The sequence below is a fragment of the Amblyomma maculatum genome, chromosome 1 (genome assembly GCF_055883805.1).
Source record: "Amblyomma maculatum isolate TAMU_Amacu chromosome 1, ASM5588380v1, whole genome shotgun sequence".
Lineage (NCBI taxonomy): Eukaryota > Metazoa > Arthropoda > Arachnida > Ixodida > Ixodidae > Amblyomma > Amblyomma maculatum.
In genome coordinates, this window is record NC_139344.1 from 14,969,835 (window position 1) to 14,997,060 (window position 27,226).

The following is a 27,226-nucleotide window of genomic DNA, read 5'->3' on the forward strand; positions in this document are numbered from 1 at the left end:
GTCCAAGACATGTTAAACAGGGGTGTAATACAGAAATCCTCCAGTCCTTGGGCTGCTCCCGTGATATTGGTAAAGAAAAAAGACAGAACACGGAGGCTCTGCATTGACTATCGTCGCCTCAACTCCATCACTTAAAAGGATGTGTATCCTCTCCCGCCCATCGACGATGCCATAGATTGCCTTTTCTCCGCGTCTTATTTCTCTTCAGTTGATTTGCGATCAGGGTATTGGCAGATTCCGATGGACCCTGCTGACAAGGAAAAAACTGCATTTGTTACGCCGGACGGCCTATTTGAATTTACCGTGATGTCCTTCGACCTACGTAATGCGCCGGCCACATTTGAAAGATTTATGGACACAATACTTCGTGGCCTTAAGTGGGACATCTGCATGTGCTATTTAGACGACAATGTTATTTTTGGCCGGACTTTTACTGAACATAACATGCGACTCGCTATTGTTTTAGATTGCCTACAGGAGGCTGGCCTTGTCCTAAATTCCAAAAAGTGCCGTTTTGGTGAACGTCAAGCGCTGGTACTCGGGCATCTCATCGACCGCAATGGAGTTCGGCCAGATCCACAGAAGCCTGCAGCAGTTGCAGCATTCCAACGACCACAGACTCAAAAGAAGCTCCGCAGTTTTCTGGGGCTGTGTTCCTACTTTCGATTATTCATCCCAAGGTTTGCAGACGTCGCCTACCCTCTGACATCCCTTCTACAAAAGGACATCCCTTTCGACTGGACCTCAGATTGTGATGCGTCTTTCTGCCAACTAAAGTTTCTACTTACGTCACATTCCATACAACGGCACTTCAACCCCTCCGCTCCAACTGAAGTCCACACTGATGCAAGTGGGATTGGTGTTGGCGCTGTGCTTGTGCAACGTTCGACAACAGGCGAGCATGTAATTGCGTATGCAAGCCGTTCCCTCAACAAACCTGAGCGTAACTACACTGTTACGGAGCAGGAGTGTCTCGCTGTAGTTTTCGCTGTTCAGCGGTTTCGGTGCTACTTATATGGATGCCATTTCACGGTTGTGACGGACCATCATGCCCTGTGTTGGCTCGTCAACTTTCGTGATCCATCTGGTCGTCTGGCACGCTGGGCCCTTCGTCTGCAGGAGTACGACTTCACTGTTTCGTACAAGAGTGGCCGCAAACACACCAATGCAGACTGTCTTTCATGTCTTCCTCTTCCTACGACCGAATGTGACTCTGGTGATTTCGATCATTACATCGCCTCCGTTGTGCTTGAGTTTCCCGACGCCTCGGCTCTGCAGACTGCGCAAGAGACCGACATAAGCCTCGAGCCACTGCTTGCGGAGGCGCGGGATTCCACTGCTTCCAGCCCATTTTGTCTCCGTGATGGCCTTTTGTACAAAAAGGCTTACTCAAGCACCGGCACGAATTTTCTGCTTGTGGTTCCCGAGAGCTACCACTCGTGCATCTTACGTGCCATGCACGACGACCCCACTTCCGGTCACGTAGGCTCTGCACGAACGCTCCATCGTGCCCGCGACCGGTTTTATTGGCCAAAGATGCGCCAGACGACTGAGCGATATGTGGCGAGCTGCACTGAGTGCCAACGACACAAACATCCTACGTCCACGCCACAGGGCCTGCTGCACCTTGTGACTCCACCACGTGGCGCATTTGAGAAAATTGGAATCGAACTTATGGGTCTCTTCCCGAAGTCATCCAACGGAAATCGTTGGATCGTGGTTTGTGCCGACTATCTCACCCGCTACTGCGAAACGGCAGCTCTTTCTTCAGCCACCGCTCACCACGTGTCCCTGTTCTTGCTCCGTTTTGTGATCCTCCGCCATGGACCTCCGCAAGCGATCATCAGTGACCGAGGTCGCCAGTTTATGGCAGATGTTGTGGAAGAGCTTCTTCGTTTGTGTGCGTCGCATTTTCGGCATTCCACACCATATCACCCTCAAACCAACGGCTTGACGGAGCGCACAAACCGCACACTCACAAACATGTTATCTATGTACATCGCATCTGACCACAAGAATGGGATACTATACTGCCGTTTATAATGTTTGCATTCAACACTGCAACACGAGACGACTAGCCACAGCCCGTTCTTCCTGCTATATGCCCGTCCTCCTCGGTATTGTCTAGACACCATTCTCCCCTGCTCCGTCCATGACGAACCGTGCATCGCGGAAACTCTTTGTCGAGCCGAAGAAGCTCGCCGTCTCGCCCGTTTGTGAATTCTCGCTTCGCAAGAGCGTTCAAAAGCTCAGTACGACAGCCGGCATAACCATGTGTCTTACGCTCCTGGAGATTTAGTGTTGCTTTCAAAAGCTCAGTACGACAGCCGGCATAACCATGTGTCTTAAGCTCCTGGAGATTTAGTGTGGCTTTGGCGTCCTCTCCGACAGCGTGGTTTAGCCCAGAAAATGTTGGCGCATTACGCTGGCCCTTACGTTGTGCTTGAACGCGTCAGTGAAGTGAACTACCAAATAGCACGTATGACAGCAAGTGGTCGTCGTTCAGTCGGAACCGAAGTTGCCTATGTCGCCCGGATAAAGCAGTGTCACTCTCGTGGAAACGAATAACTACCTCGCCCAGGGGGCTTCGTCTGCCCAGGGGGAAACGTAACAGTACAGAAGAAGATGAAGCTTAGAACACAAGTGAAGGAGAAAGACGTTGGAAAAAGACTCTCGTGTGGGCGCGCTGCCGTTGACCAGCTGAGCTCCCTGCCCTATCGTCTTGTTGTTCAGCGCTCTGTCGTCTTACCCCCGTCGTAACAATATAACTTAATGAAACCTTAATTCAACTTTCTCCACCTAATCCTCCTTAATCAACCCATAATCCAATTTTATCAACTCTATCTGACTGAACACGTTATTCCTGCGCACGACATATGCGACGCCACTGCCACACAAGCTCCACACAAAGCTTCCATAATTTTTCCTACACGTTTTTCTCAATTTTGGGGTACAGCGATGGCAACAATCTATATACGCTTCCCGTAGTACTCGTGCACAGATTCATCAGCCATCACCTTAATACAGAGAAGGAGCAGTGCCAAGGCTATATAATGATTAGCGGCACCTGCAGCCGCCCCAGGAATAACAGAACCGGCACAGAGTGTATGTGCAATCGTGCCGTTTGTCCAGTCGAGTGAAACAATTCTGGAGTAAAATGAACCGAAGACAAACAGTTTCCGCATTTTGCATGCCAGCCCCCAACAAACAGCTCGTTCCCAAAGTGTTCGCGCCTCGGGATCCTTTGGAAACCTAGCAGAAAAGAAACAGCAGCTATATGCCCACTCTTACGCGCCACAATGCAAGGAGAACATCCGGTTCGGAGTGAGCTTTAACGAATGCAGTTTGTGAAATGTGACTACTGGAGTCGTTTTTACACAGTTCACACAACCGTAAGCCACGCATGAACCAACAAAGTTTGTCTTGATCGTGTTACATACCACGCACTTGAACAACCACTTCTATGTGTGCTCAGTGGGCGCATTCTGTGATAACTGGCTGGCTCTTCTGCACCCCTCCCCCCTCAAGATTACATCGGGGAAGCTCCACTCAACGAGCGCTCCTTCCACTCCAGCAGTTTTTTCCCTTGGTAGGGACTAATGGAAGTGCGTCTTTCGAAGCTATCACTAAATTTGCCAAACACTGACGACTTTTGAGGCACAGTCCAACTGGACTGGTAGTACCTATGACTGAACACTCTCTGCACCTCCATTTAGGATAAAAGTCGTCAAAGCATGCCATGCTATGACCAGCTACTAAGGCATTGCTTGAGGCTATCTGCCACGCGTTCATGCGTTCCCTGTCATAAAGCTCATGAATGAACTCGCGCGCGCACACGCAGACATATAATTTGTTCTAATTACGGCACAAAGAGTGCTTGGCAGCTATGTGCAAAGGAATGCATGGTCCACGTGTAATGCCATAAGTTTTCTAATTACATGGTTCACTGTCATATTCGTTTTTTTTTTTTTAATTCATGTTATTTTTTTCTCTCTCTGTCGCTTTATTGACAAGCGTCAGTTAAACATGGTTCTTTTTTTCGCTGTCAGCCATTATCCTGACTTTGCGCAAAGCGAGCGGTGATATCAGTTGCCGGTAGCATGACAACGAACTAATTTTTTGCTGCCGATGCAAAAGGCGCTCGTAGCGCACGGGTTGTGGCTAGCAGATGAAACAACAGCGCTCTCTGAACTTCATTTGCAACGCCGCCGTCGCGCTTCGCCACTACTTGAGGCATCGCTTGAGGCTATCTGCCACGTGCTCGCGCGTTGCCTTTCTTTAAGCTCATGAATGTACTGGCGCGCGCGCGAAAACGCACATGCAGGCATAATTTGTTGTACTTACGACGCAAGGAAGACTGCTTGGCAGCCTCTGGCCCGTTCTCCGCGGATGTATTTAGCTGCAGCGGGAACAATGTGGGAATGGCGTTCCAAACAAGTTGCTTCGGAGCTGTCACATCGCTTCCATCTCTAGGCGGCATGAATTGGGATGGCTTGAAGTGTGCTTCACACAAGTTCGCTCCTCGCCGGTGCAGTGCTCGCCGGTCGTACAAGGACAAGTCGCCCCAGCCGCTGTTTTTGCACCATTGATTTAAACTGCAACATAAACGATATAGCAGGTATCATATCTATATAGATCAGCAAAAAATTCAGCATAAATAATGTCGCGACAACTGAACAAACCCTCTACAAGAATTACTGATTCAGAGTGAGCAGTTTGGTTTGTCGAAAAGATCGTAGTCTAAATTTTTTTTTCTTTTCCTCGATGCTTACATGAATCGATCCGTAGGAAACTTGAAGAAGCACATATCAGTATTCTCTTCCGGTGAATTCTTGCAATTAACAGCCCAGCAACGACGTCTAGGCGTGCTTGTTTGCGGGGTAGTACGAGACGCTTCGACGTTTGCCTCCATCCCCGTTTCAACTTTCAAGCATTAACACCAAGCCGTCCAAGCATCGGCTACGGCTGCACTCGGGCCCGTTTAGAAAGTCACGTAGCCGCGTTGTGGCTTGTACTTACCTTGTACCTACATACCTTGTACCATAGAGTTAATGCAGTGCAAGCTAGTAGGCATTTTCAACAAGCATTAGTTCTACGCTAGGGCAAATATCAAGTTGTTACAAAAATTATTTAAATTTGAAACAAAATTTGTATTTTGCATTTTGACGCCTGCCGCATGCCTGCCGCGCCTACGGTACGGCTTGAGTTGGCGCCGTTGTTGCGTTGTGTCATGCGGCATGCGGCTTTCTTGCCTGCAGCCAGCAGCGATACTGACTGTTTAGTTTCATTTCGTGTTAATGTGGCTGCTGGGCGTTTAAGAAGATTTACGCTTCACCAGTTCGAATTTCATATTGCTGAGTAAAATGGGTACGCCCGTCAATTCTTCGGCTAGTCGGAAAATCTCTGAAGGTGCAGAGGCACTGCGTCAAGCGGAAAAATGGTAGTATTGCGATCGTCCCACTATGCTTCAGCGTAATCAGCGTTGTATATATGAAGCAGTCAGCACGCAAGGCCCCGCTTTAATGCTCTACGTTTCTTCTCAGTTTGAAAACAGGCCTTTTAAAGTGGAAGCCAGACTTAGACAGCGCTGCGAATGAGTTCAGCAAGGCAGGTAACGTATATTGTTCTTGTTCGTATGTACAGTATGAAACTCGTAGTTTTTAAGTCGTTTTCATTGGTACTGTTTATCTGTTTTCGTTACGCCACGACCAGCTACTTGCTTCAAAGCTGCGAAAGCCCTGGACCAGTGCAAAGATGCCCATCTCCGCGCAGCGGACTGCTACATCAAAAATGGATCGTATCCTTATCAGCCTGCTACTGGGCTAGAACACATTAAATGAACGTAGGCCGGTGCTAATTTGTGCAAATATTATCCTTGACTTAGTGCCCCCAGGTTCTTCTCTAGTGGAAAGTAAGTCGATCATCGTAATAAGTGTATATATATATATATATATATATATATATATATATATATATATATATATATATATATATATATATATATATATATATATATATATCGCGACACTTTACGAAGGTGAAATGATTGGGTGCACTTTGGCATATCGGTTCACAACTAGCCGGTTCACACATTCTGGTTTCACGCATATTGCATTTGCTTCCTCATGTGCGCAAGTGGCCAAATAATTAGTTCCTGAACATGACTAGAGATTAGTGGTAGCAACAAATATGTATGTTATGTGAACGTTTACCTTTAATCAGTGGCCATATTTATACAGTGGAATGGGCATGAATATCAGTTACCAGAAAGTTTTTCTTAATGTCTACACTACTGTGCAGTTACTGCTATAGAATAGTCTGGTGCAGACTCTGTGCACTAAGCCTGTGCAGGTAGCTCCAAAAATGCAGTGGAAAATTTCACTTTTTCCAAGGGTTGGGCAGAACTCTTCTGCTTGATATTTACAAAGGACACTGATGTAAGTACTCAATTTCATTGCAGGCAATTGGAACAGGCAGCATTGGTCAGCAGGGATATGGGTAACCTTCAGGCAACAGCTGAACTCATTGACAGGGCATCTCGACTGTACATCGACTCAAGGAGCCCTGACACAGCAGCATTAGTTTTGGAGCGAGGAGCCAAGTGAGTTCAGTCACCATGCACATTGATGTCAAATTGCATGTTGTCTTTTGGTTAGAGCAAGCTTCTAGCATTTCTTATAGAATCTCCATTGATATTGTCAAAGATATAAGATTTATAGTAAAGAATCCCGTCGACAAGGCTTTACACTGTTCTAGTTGGTCTTGCATCATAACAGAAAGGTGTGCTATCAAAATATAGAAAGGACAGCATGACAATGCAAACTTTTAACGAAACTTCATGTTCATTGTGTACACTGACAGCTTGCCACCCTTCTGAGTTCATTGCTTTATAACTGCAGTCAGGTGGGTGCTGGCTTTTATTTTCATCAAGTCCATTTTGAACTCTTAATTACGTGCAGTGTAGCTGAAAATCTGGATGTGCCTAATAAATTCATTATTTTCCTTTCAAAAAAAACAACTACAACAGTAATGCTTCGAAGGCTAAAAGTTAAGGCAGCTATGCCCTTAGTACAGTTGCTCAAGTTAAAAAAAGAGTAGACAGATTGTTCTGAATTTCACAAGGACCATTATCATTAAAACACTTCTTTCTTTTTGTTGTCATGCAGAGTGACAAGCGAAGTTATACCTGTTACACCTTATTACACGGCCGTTTTCACCGGCAGTTCAGTTGGCGGTCAGTTGAGATTTCAACTGCAGTTGGTGCTGTCGTGTAACATCGCTAACTGCCGTTGTACGGCCGTGTAACATAGCTAACTGACAGGGCTCGACGGGGCTGTGGTGCGCTACGCCGTCAGACGAAACTTGAAGGTTCTATAAAAGCATCGTCAGTCAATACACTAGAGCTGCCTATTTTACGTGTTGCACTTGGATTAGTGTGCAAAGTGTACATTGTTGAAACAATTCGTGTGGTTTTCACATCCGGGTGCCGACGCGCGCACCTTCCTTACTTACCCTTTAGTAAACAAGCGCCACCGGCGCAGTTGCTAACTTCGTAATGGGTTGTCGTAATCAACAAGTTGGTTATGAGTCATGTGACGTGAATTTAAAGGCTGCTTTCAATCACAGCGCTCATCATTTTCGCAACGTATTGAAGGCGCACCAACACTTGTGTATCCATCGCATTGCCATCATTTACAAATTACATTAGTTTGGATCGTGTAGCAGCGCACCTAAAAAAGGACTATAAACTGAACAAATGTCATTCGGTGGGATTGGCATTAATTTTCCCATGTGGCATGGGTAATAATTGCGCTGAAGGTAAAGCCGACTACATATTCCTCGTATTCAAATATATTAACCAATACTTGTAAATCTTCCTGGCTATTAGAACAATGTTGTCCATGTACATTAATCCTGGAAGCATTTGTGCTACGTCCATTCCATCCAACTTTTATGAGAGGTTAAAAGCAAGGTTACTTTCTTGCACACTCTTTTCCATATTCTTATAAATCATGAACAACAACTGTGATAGCAGACATCCTTGCCTTAGTCCTTTTGATACCTTGACAGTAGACTTACAGGTGTGAACAGAACTAAACGGAGTGCCCAGCCCAAGAAAAAACTGAAGGTCAGCGTCGCCTAGACGAGCCAACCGAAAGCAGAGATCGTCACACGCATCTGCCTGCCCCCTGCCGGCGTGACCCTCCATTTGCTCCGTATGCCTTGTCACTATCGCGATAATGATGATCATGATTGGATGGTCGCGCTCTTCAAGGCGAGCGGGCATTTAAGGTGCGCGGACCACTGCCTTGAGACATCATAGTTTGTGGGGCGGTGCTAATTCAGCCACATCGTTTAGAAAGCGGTAGATGGGCCCGTGTGTTTTGAACACTCGCCGCCACTGATTTGCATCTCGCTGTTGACCTGCTCGAAATACGTGAAGTACCGCCGCAAATTGGGTTCGTTCAATTTGGGTGGCCATTGGTCCGTATTTGTGGGTAGCACCCTTAAACATCGAGGGCGCCACTCATCTGGCCATTGTCAAATCAGATTGAATACCAAATTTGAAGTTCGGACCATGTCAAATTTTGAGGTTCCAGTTTGCCAAATTTTCGAAGTGACCACATTAACTTGGTACTCATCACTGAGTTTTTACCATAGCTAAGAATTAATATACCGATTAGTAGTTTTCGACTAACTCCCTATCGATCTTATTTTTAGGTGGACACCTTCTGTGGAAATATTCTGTATAGACCAACACCGATCTGTGACCTAAGCGCGATGCGGTGGCTCTTCTGGTGGTGAAAAGTAGGCTTAGCTCCCATAGGAATACATGGAACCGAAATATTTCAAAGCAGTTTTCTAATTTAACGGGACACTTATGATGTTTTTATTCGGTACAGAGCAACCATGAACATCCTAGAACAGATCGTGAAAGTATGAAATCTCATTACCAAGGCGAAGTAATTTTAAAATACCCAAAACGTTAGGGGGCGCGAGTTGGGAGGGCGACACATAGAAACATAGGCAAACGCAACTTACCGCAACATTTTTCTCGGTTCAGCAGCATTGAACCCTTCTCATTTTTTGGTGAAAGCCTTGTACCATGCCCTGACATCATGTTGCATGGCACACTAAACTCCCTTGCAAGTACTGCAAGTCTGACGACTTGCAGGACCGTTCACAGCACGATAAACTGACCGCGCACAGTTGCAGACGACCATGCACCAGCGGCGTTGTCGCTAGCAGACGCTCCGGAGCTGGAGGCGGCCGCGGTGGGCATCGCCAGCTGCGCTGTCGTCTGCTACAATGCACGAATCTCGTTCGGTCCGTATTGTTATATGGCGTTTGACAACTGCTTTTTAAAATGTGAATCTGTCCGGGATTTATCACTTGAATGACAGTATTATCAAGCTAATTTACCCTATGCGGCAGCATATCAGACTGTAAACAAAACTTCGTGATTCGCTACATGAGCATTTTGGGGGATCTGGATTCACAACATAGATTATTTGGGGAGTTTTAAAAGTAGACCGCCTCTGCAATGACGCAGCATACTTCTTCAAAGCGTTGGCTAGGTTACCCACCACCCACCGCAATTCTGGTGCCCTGCGAAACGAGAAAAATGTTGCGGTAAGTTGTGTTTACATGTGTTTCTATGGGTCGCCCTCTCAACTCGCACCCCCATAATTTTCGCAATGTTTTAAAAATACTTTGCCTCGGTAATGAGATTTCAAACTTCCACGATCTGTTCTAGGATGTTCACGGTTACTCTGCACCGAATAAGGACATCATAGGTGTCCCATGAAATAAGCACGTTAAAGAACCCCAGGTGGTCGAAATTTCCGGAGTCCTCCACTACGGCGTCTCTCATAGCCTGAGTTGCTTTGGGACGTTAAACCCCACAAACCAAACCAAACCAGAAAACTGCTTTGGAATCTTTTGGTTTCATGTATTCTTATGGGCCCTAAACCTACTTTTCACACCCAGTCAGCAGCGCCGCGAGCGCCCCCTTTGTTTGTAAACACGGTGTTGGTCTATACATATACTTTCCGCCCCATGATCGTATTAATGTCCAAACATTAACAGCAACTGTAATGAACTGACCCGAATCTGCACCAGCACGTCGAGGTCGAGCATATTTCGTCGGCAGCGAGATAAAAATGAATCCCGGCAGCAACAAAAGTTCAAAGCACAAATCAATGGGTACAAGCATCTCCCGGTCGGCGCCCGACTCTCTTAGGGGTGTGCGTTTGGAAGAGGCTCTGCTAACCCTGCTGTGCTCCTTCGAGGGCTTAAAGTTTCGAACAGACTAATGACCTGCAAAGGTCGGGTTGACAGAAAAAAAAAAGGGTCACATAATGGGCTTTTGCCACACAAGGCGGACTTATTGTTGTCCGATGGCGGAACTGATCACTGCCACATCGGAGCAACTATTTGAGACCTATGACCCCTTGCCCAAACATTCACCCCAAAGAGCCGAGCACCAGGCCGGGGGAAAGCTTGTACCCATTGAAAAGCCGGTGGGTACCCGGCGGCACCAGGGATCGAACCTGGTTCCTCCCGAACACGAGGCGGATGCTCTACCACAAGGCCAAACTCCCTATCGATCTTATTTTTAGGCGGGCACCTTCTGCGGAAATATTCTGTATATGTGTACTTTCCGCCCCATGGTCGTATTAATGTCCAAGCATTAACAGCAACTGTAATGAACTAACCCGAATCTGCGCCAGCACGTCGAGGTCGAGCATATTTCGTCGGCAGCGATATAAAAATGAATCCCGGCGGCAACAACAGTTCAAAACACAAATCACGCTGTTATCTGCAGGCGTAAATGTCTCTACTACTGTCTGAATGAAGCAGCTTAAATGTAGCGCTGTCCATGCGTGCTCTGCTAGGAAGGCAGTGGTCTGCGCACCTTAAATGCCCGCTCGCCTTGAAGAGCACGACCATCCGATCACGGTTATCATTATCGCAACAGTGACGCCGGGACAGTGACATGGCATGCGGAGCAAAGGGAGGGTCGTGCCGGCAAGGGTTTCAGATGCACGCCAGAACCTGCTTTCGCCCGGCTCGGATAGGCGGCGTTGACCCTCAGTTTTTTCTTGGGCTGGGCGCTCCGTTTACTTCTGTCCGCACCTGTACTTCTTAACCACTCCCATGCAATCTCGACTTTATTATCACTGTATATTTGCTTTAGTAGTTCAATTACTTCTTTACTGATGCCTTCAGATTCGAGTATATTCCACAGAAGTTCCCTTTTTACGCTGTCGTATTCACCGCTTATGTCCAGAAAGGCTAAACACAGCAGTCTGTTTTCCGCCCTGGCTATTTCTATGCATTTGGTTATTACGAAAATGCTATCATCTAGGCACCTACCACTTCTGAACCCATTCTGTTGTTCGCCCAGTATATTACTTTGTATCCATGCCTGCATTTTTAGTTTCACTGCCTGCTTTGCCAGCCTATACGTAACTGATGTTATCGTGATCGGTCTAAATAATTCAATGTTCTTCCTATCTCCTTTTCCTTTATAGATTAAATTTATCTTACTCAGTCACCAGCTGTTCGGAATTTATTTGTTATGACTGTTTTTAATGCCTTTAGAAACACGTCCTTGCGTCTTGGACCAAGCTCTTTGATTAGCTTGATTTGAATTTTGTCAATCTCTATGGTTGTACACACAGGAGTATTTGTTTCCTTCTTCTTTCAATTAAGATTTGTAATTGTAAGCTCCTTTCCTTCTTGCTATCTGGCACTGTTTCTTCATCCAGGGCAATTACCCCATCATTGCGCTTAAATGATTCGGCAATACCTCATGTAATATATCCTATAGTGGTCATCCCCCTCTAGACATTTTCCCTCTGCGTCCTGAATCTGTTCCTGCTCCCTATGATTATTTTTACCCAGGCAGCTTATATGGCTCCAGAATCGCTTTGCCGTCTCTATAGTTGAGTCACACACTTCGGTCATCCAGCAATCGGCGTGCTGTTTTATTTTACTCTGCACAAGTATCTGCACTTCCAGTTTCTTTTGCCGATAGGATTCCGATACTCTGTCTATTTCCTCTTGAGATAGCTGCGCTTTCTTAGCTTCGCTGTGTTCTGGAAGCCATCCATCTTTGTTTGATTGGCTGTTTAATTTCACTATTCCACCAGCTTTGAGGAGTCCTTCTACTTTTCCATCAATTTGACTCTTTTACTTCTCGAATTTTGTATGGATGAGTTGTGCTACCGTATATATGTATGTAAGGGCCGCACCCATGTATGGGCTGCACCTCCTGTTTCCTGAAGCAAATATTAAAAACAAAAATGTGTAAGGGCCACACTGAAACTTTCGACGATCCACTCGGGAATTGCCTTCAAAATGCACGTGCGCAGAAGCTTCCAGATGGCGCCCATGAATGGGGCCCAAAGTCGCGGGTCATTATTATTATATTTTTCTTCTGCCGCAAGCTTCTGCAATCCATATCGGTATCGCCAGCTCCAGCCACCCAGGCTTTGTCTCATGACTGTCAAAGGCACGTGAGTAGTGGTAGCATGGTCACACACCGTAGTTCCGGCTCTTGTGTGCTCTCTCCTTTATTTTTTGTGAATTGCCGCTCGCGACTGTGCTTGGCTGGGTTTTGCCCGCATGGAACTCTGTGTCTACGGACATTGTATTCTGTAGTTTCAAGGTGACCGGGATTTCAAACAGTTTAGAAAGGACTGAAGACAACCTGTGAGATGAACATGCACCAGAGCACAGCATCAGCTTGGAGTCTGAAGGCTCTGCGAGTGACGATTGAATGGTAAATAAATGCCGCACATTCACTGATTGGTCTGTTTTTACTTTAAAAAATGTTTTTTCGTATGTCGTGTGTATGGGCCACACCCTCAATATTGGCCCTCAAATCTGGAAAAAAAAGTGCTGCCCTTACACCTGTTTATACGGCAACTTATTATAATCCAACTCCGTGGGGTATTTCTTTATCATTTCCTCAATGCCTAATGCTATTAGCTCTAGACATTTGTCAGTTAAATTTGCGTTGTTTTTTGTGTTTTTTGATTTTTCCTTTCAACCAGGTGTCCCACTTGCTGGCGCTTATGGTTACTTCTCAGGTTGTACACGCCTTCCTAATCTATTTTCATCCTTGAGCGCTTATTGTAAATTCCTGGTGATATCAAGCAGTAATCAATGGTCGTTAGCCTATTCCGAAATTCCCACGTCATCTGGCCTTCACATTTACTTTCTTTATTCACAGTAACTAGGTTAAACTGCTCACAGATTTCTAGCATTAACTTCCCGTTGCCATCGGTGTATCCATCCAGATCCTCAATTTGTCTATTCATATCACCGAATAAGACTATCTCGGCCCCATCACCAAACTGATATCTTCACTGAGACATTTTACTAGATCCCTGTTTTCCTGTTTGCATTTGTCCCCTGTCCATAAATAGGCTACCCCTAGCCATACCTTTTTACCTGCTATTGTTCCTGGAACCCAGACATGTTCTTTGCAAGTTGGTTTTACCCTTTGCCAATTGGTCCTTTGGTGTATCAGCATACCAACACCACTTTTCTTCTCCATTGTTGTTCTGTTGCACCCTTTAATAAGGCCCGCCATTTGGGAGGAAAAACGTGAACTACTATGCGCCATCTTGTGAGGGGGCTCCGAAAACGGTCTCGGTGATGGCTCCATGCTGTTAAGTGAAAAAATCGCATCTGTTCGTCTTGCAAACAATGCTGTTTGCCCTTGTGTATGTCGCGAGGATAAAAGGATGACTAGGGGAACGAGGTAGAAATACATTTTTACCAGTGATTTCACACGACACACTAAAAAGTAAATGCGATTGATAGGAAAAAAAACAACCTTAGTCGTCCATCGGTACAACCGTGGCCACTCGTACAATGCTGCTTGCTTGTTGTGCGGCACCATGTCAACCTCAATTTCTGCTGGTGCATTCTGTGTGACCTTGTCATACATAATGTACCTCTGTAGTTTACGTCTATACTCATTTTATGTTTGACTCACGCCGCCTCCATACAAAACATTGAATCTCGCGTGTGCACACTTGCATGCCACAGCTGGTTGCACATAACAAGCACCAAAAAGCAGCTTATTTCAGCCTACTTCACGTAGTCGCCGTCTTAGCAAAAGTAAATAACAGTACTACTGCGAAGTAATCACTGAAAGCCGACACAGTGCCTGCTTAGCGTGTCGCCTTGTTTTCGCGCTGCTCATTTTTGTTGGTTTGTGGGGTTTAACGTCCCAAAGTGACTCAGGCTATGATAGATGCCATAGTGGAGGACTCCAGATAATTTGACCACATGGGGTTCTTTAACATGCGCTGACATCGCACAGCGCACGGGCGCCTTGCTTTTTCGCCTATATCAAAAAGCGGCCGCCGAGTCCGGGATTCGATCCCGCGTCCTTGGGCACAGTAGTCGAGCGCCGTAACCACTGCACCACCCGGGCGGGTTGCTCATTTCAGTCATAGAATGATTTCCTATGAGTTAAACTCGCAACAAGAAAAGCCAAAGTAGCAGCAATTTATTCTAGAAGCAGCATGTGAGTGTATTCGTGTATATTTTGTTTAACAATGCTGTGCCCCCACAAGAAAAAGTTCAGCGCTTCTGCAGTCTAAGTGACTGCATGTGTCATCTGCTGTACTTCAAATGATGAGCTGTAGCAAGCAATAGCTGCAGTGTACAAGTTATAAGGTGATAACCGCGTTTTGCAGTGCCAGCTCAAAGCAGAAAGATTGAACACTGCCACCTTCTCCTTGAACTGCTTTAAGGGATCAAATGAGGATTTCATACTTATACAGGATTTCTCAATTAAGAGCACTTTGTTGTACTAATGAATTATATCCACCCAGATCAGTTTCTCTGGCATGCACATGACAAAGAAGAAGCCTCAGCGGGAACAGTAGGCATTCCGCTTTTACCTTCCAGACAGATAATTGTGCATGAAGAATGCCACCATGTTGCATCAGTAAGCTTGGGAAGCACACTGAAGTCTGCTGGCAATTTCAGAACTGACATTGAAGGCTGTCATATGATGGAAAGCTAGCATCCTTCTAAGGTGGCATGTGTTCAACCTTATACAGTGAAATCTCGTTACTACGAACACCACAATAACGAATTTTTCAAATTAACAAATTTTTTAAGAATCCCCAGCATATTCCCTGTATTTTCAATGTAAAACTATTTCAGAATTCCGAATTTTAAAATAATGAATATTTCAGGATAACGTACATATTTTATTTTTTCTTCTGTAATCTAGGAACATCAGTATTACGAATTCGGCTAAAATTAACAGCGCCGCAGCTCGAAACTCAAGCGTAAAACAGAAACCGTTGTTTCTTTGTGTGTGGTCCATGGGCTGTAGCTGTCATTTTCAGCATATCTAGTGCCAGCTCCTAGCGCCACCACAAAGGTGTGGTTTATTATACAGTAGCCAGCAGGCCTAGGCCTAGCCTCCTGCCTTTTTTTTCTTCCTGTGTTGTGTGTAGTTCGCTGGTCGATTGTTCGTGCCAATTGCGCGTGCGGGATGGTACCTTTTTTTTTTTCTTTTGTCGCGGGTGATCTTATTGCGAAGTTTGTGCGGGATGTGATGATGACTGTAGCCAGCGAAGTGCCAAGAAGATAGGAACTTCCACTGCAAGAAATCGACATGGGGAAAAAGTGAATCGGCCCCTGCAGACAGATAGCATTGCCTCGTAGACTGCCGCGATCATTTTGAAAGCCCGAGACAAGATTTTCAAACTTCAGAGAGTACTGAAGATGAGGTCACATCGAACTAACGTTTTTTTACACATGGACAAAGTCCGTACTTTTATCGCTCGGTGCAATCACACATCCGATGAGATGTTGCGCAAAGTGGAAGGTGTATATACTGTGGTGATGTAATGTAGTGCATGGTCGTGTTTGCTGCATGCGGCAGAAGAAAATAATTGATTTCTTCAAATAAATCAGCTTGGAGTTAGTGCAAGGAGTTAGTAGAAGTTTCATTTTAGGCTTTGCTTGTATACACACGTGCCTACTGCCAAGGTACGTCATTTTCGTCTCTTGGTTTGACCACTGGCTTATAATCGCAGAGTTTTTATTACAACGATATTTCAAAATAACGAACAATTTTTTTGCGTTCCCACGGGATTCGTTATTGTTGGACACACACCAACAAACAGTGAAAATCTGATTGTGCCCCGGACAACATGGTGGTTGCTACTAGTGTTGCCAGAACACTTAGTATTTTGAATATCCTTTGTTAAATTAAAATTTTTTAGTAGTGCACCGTTTTTGTAGTTCTCAGGTGAAGTGCGTTTGATGTGACAGGTTACCGAGGCTCCTCGCATATTTTCTGAATAAATTCGTTCACAGCTGTGGAGGGGGTTTATTTTACCAGTAGTAGTTGAGTGCAGGGCTAGTCTCGCCTACCCTGTGCAAAGATGCACGAGTCATATGTGGATGCACCGTGACACACCTTCCCCCTACACTGTGACAACGGAACGCTGGCAAACCTGGCCGTGTCTTCTTGCGTGAGGCGAAGGCAGGCAGGGACAGTACGATACATGTATTTCTGAGGGCTGGCACTGCATGTAGTTTTTGTGCAGCAGTTTGTTGAATCGCTAAAGCAAGGGACGTCATTTTGTAAAAAAAAGCATGCGGAGCTAACTCCTCTCCTCATTTTCGCCTGGCATCCTGGCGAAAATGGTGGCCAAGGACACTTTTCGCATGCACAAAGCATGAGTGGAAAAAGATCCTTTATTTTGAAATGAACCTGACACCATTAAGTGTTTGGTCATGATGTCAGTGGATGACATAATTTTGAGTATTTTAGTCATGGTTTAGCACTGCTTGCAAACTTGTAGTTTATAATTTTTGAAAACACATCTTTTCAGTTTTCAAAATGGCACCACTCTATACTTTAGCCTCATTCCTAATAAGAGATGTCATTCATGAGAATGCTGATAAAGTAAATGCAGAAGTGCTTCTCTTAATCTTCTACTCTCCATGTAATAGAATGAGAGGTAGTTTCTGTTCTGCAGAACAATGCCTTGCCTGCACTGCTGATTGGCACAACAAGCTTCTATATATGACCGAAAGAAAATGTCATTTGTGCATATTACTGCGTTGTTCCCTCTCTTAGCCAGCACATATTGTGCTAGTAGTTGTTTGTTCCTACTTGAAGTGCAGTTTTAATCAGTATTACTTTATTGTTTTCTTAAAACTATCAAGTGGTGAAGCTGATAAATATGATGATGCAGTGGCAGCCAGCCCTCTCATTAAAGGGCCCCTGAAATGCTTCTTGCGGCGATTTCATAATACAAGAAATCCGTAAAGGTGTCTATGAATTTTCGAGGGAAATTAAAATTTTTTTCTGTGGAGCCCATAATTCACTAATAATTTTTTTAAATATGCCTTGCGACTGCTCGCAACCGATTTGAGTGACGCATCCCCACACAGAAGCCTCTCTATGACATTATTAGGGCTTGCGGGGTATGGCCGCTCATTGAACGCTCCTAAGTTGCGCGTGCCGGATGGGGCACCTGTCATGACTTGTTTTCTTCTTCTTGCATGCTTGTGTGAGCATCATTTTTGATTGCCCATATGCTTGCTGCTAATGAAGCTAGCTGAAAATGTTTTGTGTTGCGGAGAGGAGGAGCTTTTCATGGCCCTTTAAGCTGGCCTCTGCTGGCCACTGCTATTATGATTGTATCCTAATCCTCTTAGCCTGTCGCTACTCTCCATTGATAATGAAAGTGGTCACTTCCAAAGATACCTCTTGAATTTGTAGCTCACAGATGACAGTCGATGGAAAAGTGCCAGTATGTCAAGACACGACAAAGTGCCCAGCTACGCTTGCCTAGTAGGCAGTTATCACCAGATGATGCAGTGGAGACTGGGCAGAGCATTGTCCTAGCTGCATGAAATGAATAGTATATTTAACCAGCTGTTTCTTCCCTTGAAACAAAACAGTTGGAAAAATTTGCAAAAAATGCTGGTCTTGGAGGTACCCATTCATTCCTGCATTAATTTTCCTTGTTGCACAAACACTTGAGATCTTCAAGTGCAGTTTAGTCTGAAGTGTCGACTTTATTTGTATAAGGACTGCTCCCCAAGTTGTAGCTGGAATCTTTTTCTTTTTTCATGCAAGAGACGCTGCACTCCAAAAGGTTTTAACATACATGTAATGAGAGAGTGAGGAAGGTAAGCCGTAATCATTAGGGAGGTTGTACTATAGTGATATGAAATGCTAGAAACCGAGGTTCATGACCAACAATTACCATTATATACTCTTTTTAAAATGCTTCTCTGCCATATTATTGGCATACTTCAACATTCAGTCACACATAGACAAATACTGCATGCAATTACTATCGGAATTATCTGTTACATTCCACCAGCAATGAAGATGGTGGCTTGAGCACTTTAAGCATCAGCTATTTCAGGTCTTTGTACAGCTTTTGTTGCCACATTCTGTATTCTCATGTTGCAAATAGTGTTCCCCTAAAGCTTCATGTCGCTGTGGCAAGGCCCTAAGTAACAGAACTACAATGACCAAAATATTTTCTTTTACTATAAATACAGTGGGCACCTTTAGTTAAGAATAACATAAGTACAGTTTTCTTCAAGAACCATTTAAGGTGCTCCAAGATGGTGGTTAAAGATTTTGCTAATTGCACAATATTGGATGAGTGCTGAGGAGCACAAATATGCAAAATATTAATTTTTCAAGTTGTAGTGATACAGTTGTCTCAATATAACAAAGTCTTACTTAGAGCCAAAAATTTTAATAAATTACCAATTTCGTTACGTCGAGGTTCTCATGTTCTAGCTGTATAAATAAAGTAACAATTTCATGGAACACTGCTAGTAGGAGGGAAAATATAAATTACGAATCCAGGAAATAAGCAAGAAACTTTAGCAATTATAGCGCTGACAAGGGCACCGGATGCTCTTTTGTATATCAGGAGCATAATGAATGATAGCAAGTGAACTTGAGCGCATCATTAACCGTGTGCACAAAGCAAAGAGCGAGCACAGCGCCTAGTACTGAAAGTCACCAGATGTCGCAACTGGTAGTATCATCTTCTTCACCGTACAATGTTTGCAAATGGGGATTAGAGTGTAGATAAGCTGACATTGGTGGTGGTGCTGGTGAGAGGGGAGGCAAACTTGGCAGAGTGCCAGCAGCCGTGACATTAATGCCGGCGGTTCCGCTTGTGCAACATAAAAGTGCTTTTCTCTAGACCAATTGGCGGAAAAGTACAATGCTGAAACTGCCTCCGGCTTGTCGTTTCCACGGTTTTATTTTTATGGTTGGGCAAGCCTGGTTTTAAGTATGTTCGCTTTATCATGCAGCGCACTGGGGTGAGCATGGGCGCCGTCCACTGCCACAAAATCGCTGGAACGTGTGATAGCAGCAACCACCTTTTGAAGTGAACGATGCTAAAAGCTGCCGTCATGATTGTGATTGACCACATGCTTTCTTTGATGAGTAGCTTGATGCGTCCTGAAACTTGCGCACTGTGAGTTTTGTATGCACACGACAAATGGTGTGGCAGTACGCTCCTATCATCATTTTGTTTCGCTTGTAGATTCCAAACTGCTGGCAAAAATGGCACATAAAAGGGCAAATACAAAATGAGGTCTGTCTTGGCTGAAGTTTTAGTTCTCATGCGATTGTCAAGGTGGCTGCTGGTACATGCATGCAGTGCGCGAGGACTTCTTAAATAGAAAGTGTGGCATAAAATTACTTCATTAAATTATGAGAAAAAATACATGGTTTTCAATAGGCCAGAAATTGGGAAATAAAAAAAAAAGTGTTACATCGCAAATTTCTTTACATTGATATTCGTTATATCTAATTTCGACTATACTAGCAAATATGTAACATTAATTGTTTAGTGCAAGCATGTTGCCTTACACAGTGAATAATTTTATGTTTATAAAGTTAAGTTCTTCTTGGTGTCTCAATGATGTTTTATTGTATGCATTCATGTGCATATGCATATATATTTGTGAATAGGGGTCACTGCTGGCCTTTTCATTAGTCATATGCTGTATTCTGAGATTTATTGTTTCCTACAGAAAGCATAATGTATGCATACAAAAGCGGTGTGTAAAGATGTTATGACAAGCAAAGAGACAAAAGGTGACAGTGAACACACTCATTCTCATCCTGTCACAATATTTCTCATTGCTTAATGGGCTCCTGTGTTGAGTTGTATGTGAACAACGACCACACTGCTAGCTTTCAGCACAACGCCGGACCTATTAGGCAGTCACTGAAAAAATGGAGAAAGGCAGATCCTGCCTTGTTCACTAGGTGAAAATTACTGTACAAAATCTGCTGGCACTTCTCATGGAAAGGTTTCACTCAAAAGCTACTACAAGCTCTGAGCGACATTTCTTGGCAATCGTACTGCACCTTCATTGTCATCATCATCATATGCAGCCGGACTATATGTATTGCAGTGCAAAGGCCTCTCGGATATCCCTCCAATTTACCCGGTCCTGTGCTATCTGCATCTCCTTGACCCTTGCAAAATTCCTAAGCTCATCCTCTCACCTAATTTTCTGCTGCCCTCTGCTGCACCTTCCTTTCCTTGGAATCCAATTTGTTACCCTCAGTAACCATCGATTACTCACTTTTGGAAAGCACAAACACCGCATGAACACATTATACAAGAGCTCTTGGCATTAAATGAGAAACACAGTGATCTCAAGGCATTTTATACGGATGGTTCTGAAACATTTCATATAGGTAGTGCTGTAATAGAAGACAAACGGGAAAAAATAGTAAGGTTACCACAGTGTGCCTCGATATTTACCGCCAAATGTTACGCTGTATCCCTAGCAGTAGAAAAAATAGTCAACAACAATATTGAAAACAGTATCATCTATACAGACTCCCTTAGCGTACTTACATCACTACATCCCAAAAATGGAACAGAACGTTTAGTAGGGGACATACTCCATAACATAGTGAGAGCGAAACCGCAAGGACTTACCGTATTTACTTGTATAATGCTCGCACATTTTTTCACGTAAAATTGATGCTAAGTTGGGGTACGATCATTATGCGGGGAAAATTTTCAAGCAAATGTTTTGGAGCGCTAAAAGCAAATTTAAATTGGTGTAAATCAGGATTCTTAAGTCAGCTATTGTAAATACAACCAAAACATTACTTTCAAGCAGGACTTACCCTTGTTATAAAAGTACATGGTCGCCAAAAGCACAAATTGCTAAAGCACTTTATTTGCTGCATGCACAATTTACCGCACGCACGCGTACTATCAATCGTTGACGTCGAAGTGCCTGCTGGCAGTGCGGTTGCTATGCTGTAGCGCATACTCGAAAACTTTCAGCTTAAAAGCAGCTGTATAACTTGCTTACCGCCCCACCGCGATGCGGCACCAAGAACAGTAGATGGTGGAACAAAGCAACAGAGACGAAACGAAGGAACAATAACGAGACGCGAAGACACCTCGCAAAATGGTGACGACTGCGAGCATCTTGGAGGTCAAAATAAAAAGAGAGAGAGAGACGAATTTAACTGATGATGATGATTATCCAAGTACGCTATCGCTGCCTGGTAGCGCGAGCAACGAGGCCAGCCAGGTTCAGTAGCGCTCTAAAGATGGTGCTTGTTACTACTAGTAGACGACTCTCGCAGTGGTAATATTGGTGGTGCGATGATTATGTGTGGAAAAAATATTCTAATTTTTGACGGCCAATGTTGGGGGTGCGAGCATTATGCGAGCAAATACGGTAATATCAAATTTTGCTGGGTGCCTAGCCATGTTGGAATCGGCGGTAACGAGAGGGCTGATGTATGTGCCATGGCTGCCTGTAATGCTGAAGTACAGAAAGTGAAAATTCCACACAATGATGCTATAAAATCTATGCGATGAAAAGAGACAAAAGTGGCAGGGAGCATGGGATAATGAAGTTAATAAAAGGTTACACCTATACTCCGTTTCATACATCAGGTGTAACGCAGCGAAAGCTACGCAAGTAGTCCCCAAGAAAAGAAAAAGGAGGTGGATTACTACGCGCTCATTTCGTGGCCGAATGGTTTCTGCAGAAATGGGCTCTATTCTGAGCATATACATTTGCAATAACTTGCTTTACGTGCCTGGACATCTTCACAGTACGGATCTTATAGTAAAAATCCGCTCCGAAGAGGCAGTCAAGGTCGCTGCGGAGGTGGAGGGCACAGCTGGCAGGGTTGCGCGGCAGCGAAAACGCGATACAAACGAAAACGACAAACAAAAACATACAAATTCACCAAATTTGATTCTTTCTGCCTAAAAAGGGTGCTTTCTTGAAGTTGATGGCAAATGTAATATGCATTAAGCTTGCAGACAAAGCAACTATTATTTCTTCTCGTCAAGAGCAGGCACCATTTTTCTTTGCCGATGCAGGGAGCGCAAACAAGAGCTCTAGCTTTAGCAGTGTTGCACTTGATGTATGAAACGGAGTATAGTAAAGCCAGTTATAGAAGAATAGAAAACATGCAGTCATCAAGAATGTTTTATTAAAGTAATCTTATGCCGCATCGGACGCACTCACCTGACACATAACTTCATTCTAGCAAAGAAAGGCAAACCCATATGCGAACACTGCGAAGAAGTGGTCACCATAAACCACATCTTAATATCTTTTCCCACAATTCTATAACAAGTACATTCCCTTATACCATAGCTTAATCCTAGGAGAAAATTCACTGGTTAAAACATCTTCTCTTGTAGATTTTTTGAAAGATGCCAAAGTCCTAAATCTTCTGTAAAGTTCTAAAATAATCATTTGCTTCCTTTCACTGAACAGATATGTCAGCCTCGAGTTTGGCGCATGATGGCTTTAGCTGTCTAGGTGCCATAACCACAAAACTCCCATGGCCAAAGCGTCATCTTCTGTTACAAGTGTATCCTAAATGTGTACTAGTCCCAGTTCCTTGATGAATGCCAGTCTTCTGTCAAGGTTGGTTTTGTTGCAGGCATTCTTCAAGTAGTTTAGTGTTCATTCAAAGACACATATTAGGCGGAGAATAACCTGTAGAAGAGAAAGCGAACCTTGAGGAACACCACGTACACACATATATAACAGAGCACAGGTTAGGTAGTTGTAATGCCTAAAATGTTGTGTGGGTTTGTATTTTCAGAATCGTTGAAAGCAAGCTTCCCGAAGTGGCAGTTGAGTTCTTCAACAGGGCATCTGAAATAGTTTCAGTAAGGCGTTTAATTTATTGCACTTTATACCAAAACGATGGCTAGCATTTTACTTTTTTAATTCTCAGGTTGAAGATCGCCCCAGGCAGTCTGCAGAGTTTTGTGGTCATGCCGTCCGCCTGCTACTCAAGCTTTCTAGGTGAGATGTCACCTGGTGCACTTTTTTGTATTTTTATTCCCAGAAAATGTTTAGTTTGTCGCATGTGGCTATGTGTCTGCTCTTATACTATTTTTTTGCCAAGCACTCAATGGGCACGTCCGATTTTCAGTCACTAGCAGTCCCGGACTACCTGCTAACACAAGTCCACTGTTAATTTTTTCTCTGGCAGCCCAGAAGCTTCGCCCACCAGTATAGCTTGCGGGAAAGTAGCATCGGGCGGGTGGCCACATTGAGTTAGACTTCATGTGCATTCTGAGTACTTTACGTGCTCCCGTAGACAATATTTTGCGTTAAACCGTGAGACGAGCTCCGTAATTGGTCCCTAAGCAGCTGTAAGATGTTTGAATCTTGTAGCTTTGCTTTCTTGAATTTCACTACACACAGACGCATCCAGAGCTCTGAGCGCAGATTGTTTGCTCGTGCATGCTGTCCAGAACTTCTCTTGTTTCGTGAACTTGCAGTCCTGAAAGCATTGCAAGTGAACTGTTCTGGGCTGAAGGAGTTAACGCTTGTTGTAAATGCTTTTGCAAATATGCTTTCGAGCACAGTGGATTGGGCCATAGGAAGAACATCGCAAGCAGCAGCGGCTAGCAAACCCTGCCAAACTGAGTTCTGTCAAATGCTTCACATTCAGGCATGTTGTACTCCGTTCACAAAAAGCATAGATTTTTTCAAGCCTCTGTTATCTATCTTAAGTATTATATGTACATCGGGACATAAACATATGGTGGCATCGCTGTGGAAGAACTTAATCGTGGTGACTGATGGTAAGCAGACTATGGCAGGAGCTTGCAAAGTCATGACCATAACTCTACTTCCTGTCAGAGCAAAAGCTGCGACCTGTCGGCATGGAAGTCCGGGACTGGAAATTCGAATGCACCCATTGTGAAAGCCACCAACATGTCTCTTTTTGGCATATCTAATCTACTGTGACTAGGTGGGATGAAGCAGCAGAGGCTATATCGCGACAGAAGCAGCTGCTGACAGAAGCTCAGGACGAGCGAGCTGTTGGACGACTGGTGGTAGCGCTGGTTCTTGTCCACCTGGCACGAGATGACTTTGTAGCAGCCAGCAAGGCCCTGGACCATGATGAAGGGTGAGCAGGCTCAGCCTTCTGGGTGCCCACTTGCCACTGAAAAACTGTGTGCAGGTTTCTTGAGGGAGAAGAACAAGACACGCTGTCGTGTCTGCTGAAAGGATACGATGAAGGGGATCCGGACATGGTTTCTCGTGCTTTAAATGCACCCTTCCTCAAGCACATGGACACAGAAGTAAGCAGAATTCTGCATGTTTGTGGAAAACATAGTGGGGTGCCCCTTTTGGTACATTTTATTTTCTTACATTTTTATTTTAGTATGCGAAGTTGGCGAGGATGCTTGGACAGCAGGTGGCAGAGTCTGCTCAGAAAACAGCATCAGTGTCTCGGCCTACTGCTGAGGCCAGACTTGTTGCCCAGGATACCGATACTGAAGCAGTTGCCAGGCCTGACCAGGACCACCTGGCAGTTCCTGACTCAACGGCTGCTGGAGACTCTGAAGATGAATATGCCAGTGGTCTTCTGTGAGGATGAGAGGGTGCTTTTTTGTTGTAACTCATCATAATGCAACCATTCCTGGCTTTCTAAATGCCCTTTGCTCATCTCTGGCTATTTCACCTCTGTGCAATGCATAGTAATTGTTGGAGACTATATAGTTGTGCACTGGTTCATGCCACCTTCCTGCGCACACAGTGTGCTGTCATTGGGTGCGTATCCAGCAGAGCACAGTGTTGAAAGAAATACTTGTTTATTCTGTATGCTTTCTCTGCAAATTAATTGAGACTGAGTGAAGCATTATCGGACCACTTCAGTGCCATGTGGTATTTCTTGTCTTGGAAAATACTACTCTAGTGTATTTTTCTTATTTCTTTTACAAATTTGCCACAGAGCTTGTTGCATGGTGCCCGTGTAGTCATTCTTAGCAAGAAGTGTTGCAATATACAGAATGTATTGCTGTAACTTGTTCCAGCTTTCCAGCTTTCTTGGTTAGGCTGAGTGTGCGTATTGGCCACTAGGCATAGAATTTCTCTTTTTATATGCCTTATTTATGTGCATTTTGAGGTTGTTAGCAGTTGTTTCTGTGTAAAGCTCGATAGTGCATTACTTTCTTTCAAAAAGTATTCCAAAATTATTTCTTGGGCATATTATTGTGCACAAGCTAAGCATTACTTTTTCACCTTTTTTTTCCAAATTAATAATTAAATGTGCTACTGAACACAGTGGTATTGTTTTGCGGTCATCGCATGTGTACCTGTGCTTTATATAATGTACCTTAATTTTATTTGTAACAGTGGCTCAGCGTTTGAGGCACTTGATTGCTGAACACGACGATGCAGGCCTTCGATCCCAGCCATGGCAGCCATGTACTGTGCAGTGTCTGTACAGGTTGAAGAACCCAGGTGGTCGAAATTAATCTGAAGCCCTCCACTATAGCACCTCTCATAGCCCATGTAATTGCAGGACGTTAAACTTCATAAACCTTAATTTTAGCAGAATGAGATTTTTTTTGCCAGTTCATCTGTGTCCTGCTGGAGTTTTGTATTTAGAACAATCGAAGAATATTTGAAGTATTGAAAGGGTGTGGGAATTTTTCATCAGACAGCAACTTGAGATACAAAGAAAATGACACACAGGCAAATGCACAATCACCATCGTATCTACAGGTGTCTTGTTGAGAAATCTTGGCACTTTTACAGTTTCCTTGTAAGACACATCAGGTTGCCCTGGATTCATTTCTTACAGGACAAAGCTTGCATACCTGTTACTGTTATTTCCTTGTACTTATAATGGCTTATGAGATGAATTCTTGTCCTCAGAACCTGTCACAGCAGTTGTCCGCTTGACGTGATACTGGAAGTTGTGATGTCAGTGTGTCGTTATAGTATCAGTGGTTTTAGAGAGGGTAAAGGGTTTGAGCACTGAAATATGGTCAAGGGTTCTAGTTCTAAACTAAGGTCTGGGGTTTGAACACCAAGTACCATCTAGGGCTTGAGTCGCAGAAGAGGTTGTGGGTTCTAGTCCGGGGCTTGAGCCACCAAAGTGGTGAATGGGACAAGGACGTGCAGTAGATCATTCCTGTGCCAGGGCTCTTCCCTCCTTATTGCCTATGGCACACCATTCACTCTTGAGACAACACTAACATACCTCTTGTGGCACCAGGTTTGATCCCCTTCGTATAAAAATTGTGATGCAACTGTTCATGCAGTGTTCAAGGTGGTGGCATATCATTGTGCTGCCTAATTGGTATGCACCTGCTAGTCCAGTTAAAAGATAAGGATTCGAAACTATTTATGTGCCTACAATTGTATACCTTAATCACCTAGCATATGACCTAGTGGAGCATGCATTCTCGAATCAAACTTCGATACGCAAGCAAGCTTTTGCTTTCATACACCATATAGGAGGTTCTATTTATCTCAAAAGTTTTCCAGTACAGCAGATTGGGCTTATAAATTAACAACGCAAACAGTGTAATTGGAATACAGAAGAGGACAACCTAGCGAGCACCGACGGTTTTTTTTTTTTCTTTTTTTTTTTTTAGCAGCAGGGACGTTTTTTATGTTTTTTAAGCACTTCTCATTGTTGAAGTCCTGCTGCGCAAGTTTTCAATGGGCAATCTCTGACATCTATTTCCATATGTCTGCACTTTTGGTTAATGTTTTTTTGTGTGTGTGCTCTCTCAATGCTGTTTGCAGCATGCTCTGTGGATTTGAAGCATTTGTATTCAATTCTCTAGAACAAGATGCTGGTGTGTGTGGAAAATTGCAAAATGCCTGCAGAGTGTTGACTGGGGGGTTCTTAGAACTC

The 27,226-nt window shown here is 44.2% G+C and overlaps 2 protein-coding genes across 3 annotated transcripts in view; one reads left to right on the forward strand and one right to left on the reverse strand.

Moving 5' to 3' along the window:
• The window catches only part of LOC146201806 (uncharacterized), a 33,898-nt gene extending 28,916 nt beyond the window's left edge, over nt 1–4,982 (reverse strand). The window contains exons 1-2 of one of the 2 annotated variants that reach the window (XM_084587765.1): nt 4,773–4,982; nt 4,345–4,595 (exon numbers count right to left, since the gene is read on the reverse strand). In XM_084587765.1, the coding sequence (XP_084443891.1) occupies nt 4,345–4,595; nt 4,773–4,912 (391 nt within the window). In that variant the 5' untranslated portion in view covers nt 4,913–4,982. The remainder of the gene's footprint in view (nt 1–4,344; nt 4,596–4,772) is intronic. The other variant, XM_084587766.1, reaches the window with a different exon arrangement.
• Nucleotides 4,983–5,186: 204 nt separating this feature from the next.
• On the forward strand, nt 5,187–26,950 carry gammaSnap1 (gamma Soluble NSF attachment protein 1). Its single transcript, XM_084587764.1, has 10 exons — nt 5,187–5,440; nt 5,544–5,611; nt 5,713–5,797; nt 5,894–5,911; nt 6,461–6,601; nt 23,156–23,222; nt 23,291–23,361; nt 24,320–24,478; nt 24,533–24,653; nt 24,737–26,950. The coding sequence occupies exons 1-10, from the start codon at nt 5,364–5,366 to the stop codon at nt 24,944–24,946; spliced, it is 1,017 nt and encodes a 338-aa protein (XP_084443890.1). The 5' UTR covers nt 5,187–5,363; the 3' UTR covers nt 24,947–26,950.
• Nucleotides 26,951–27,226: the final 276 nt, after the last annotated feature.

Excerpts from the sequence above, each read along its gene's own strand:
- gammaSnap1 (XM_084587764.1), top strand. The coding sequence starts at position 5,364 with ATGGGTACGCCCGTCAATTCTTCGGCTAGTCGGAAAATCTCTGAAGGT. Across the intron at positions 23,223-23,290 it reads GGGCATCTGAAATAGTTTCA|GTTGAAGATCGCCCCAGGCA; the intron begins GTAAGGCGTTTA and ends TTTAATTCTCAG. Across the intron at positions 23,362-24,319 it reads CTGCTACTCAAGCTTTCTAG|GTGGGATGAAGCAGCAGAGG; the intron begins GTGAGATGTCAC and ends TACTGTGACTAG.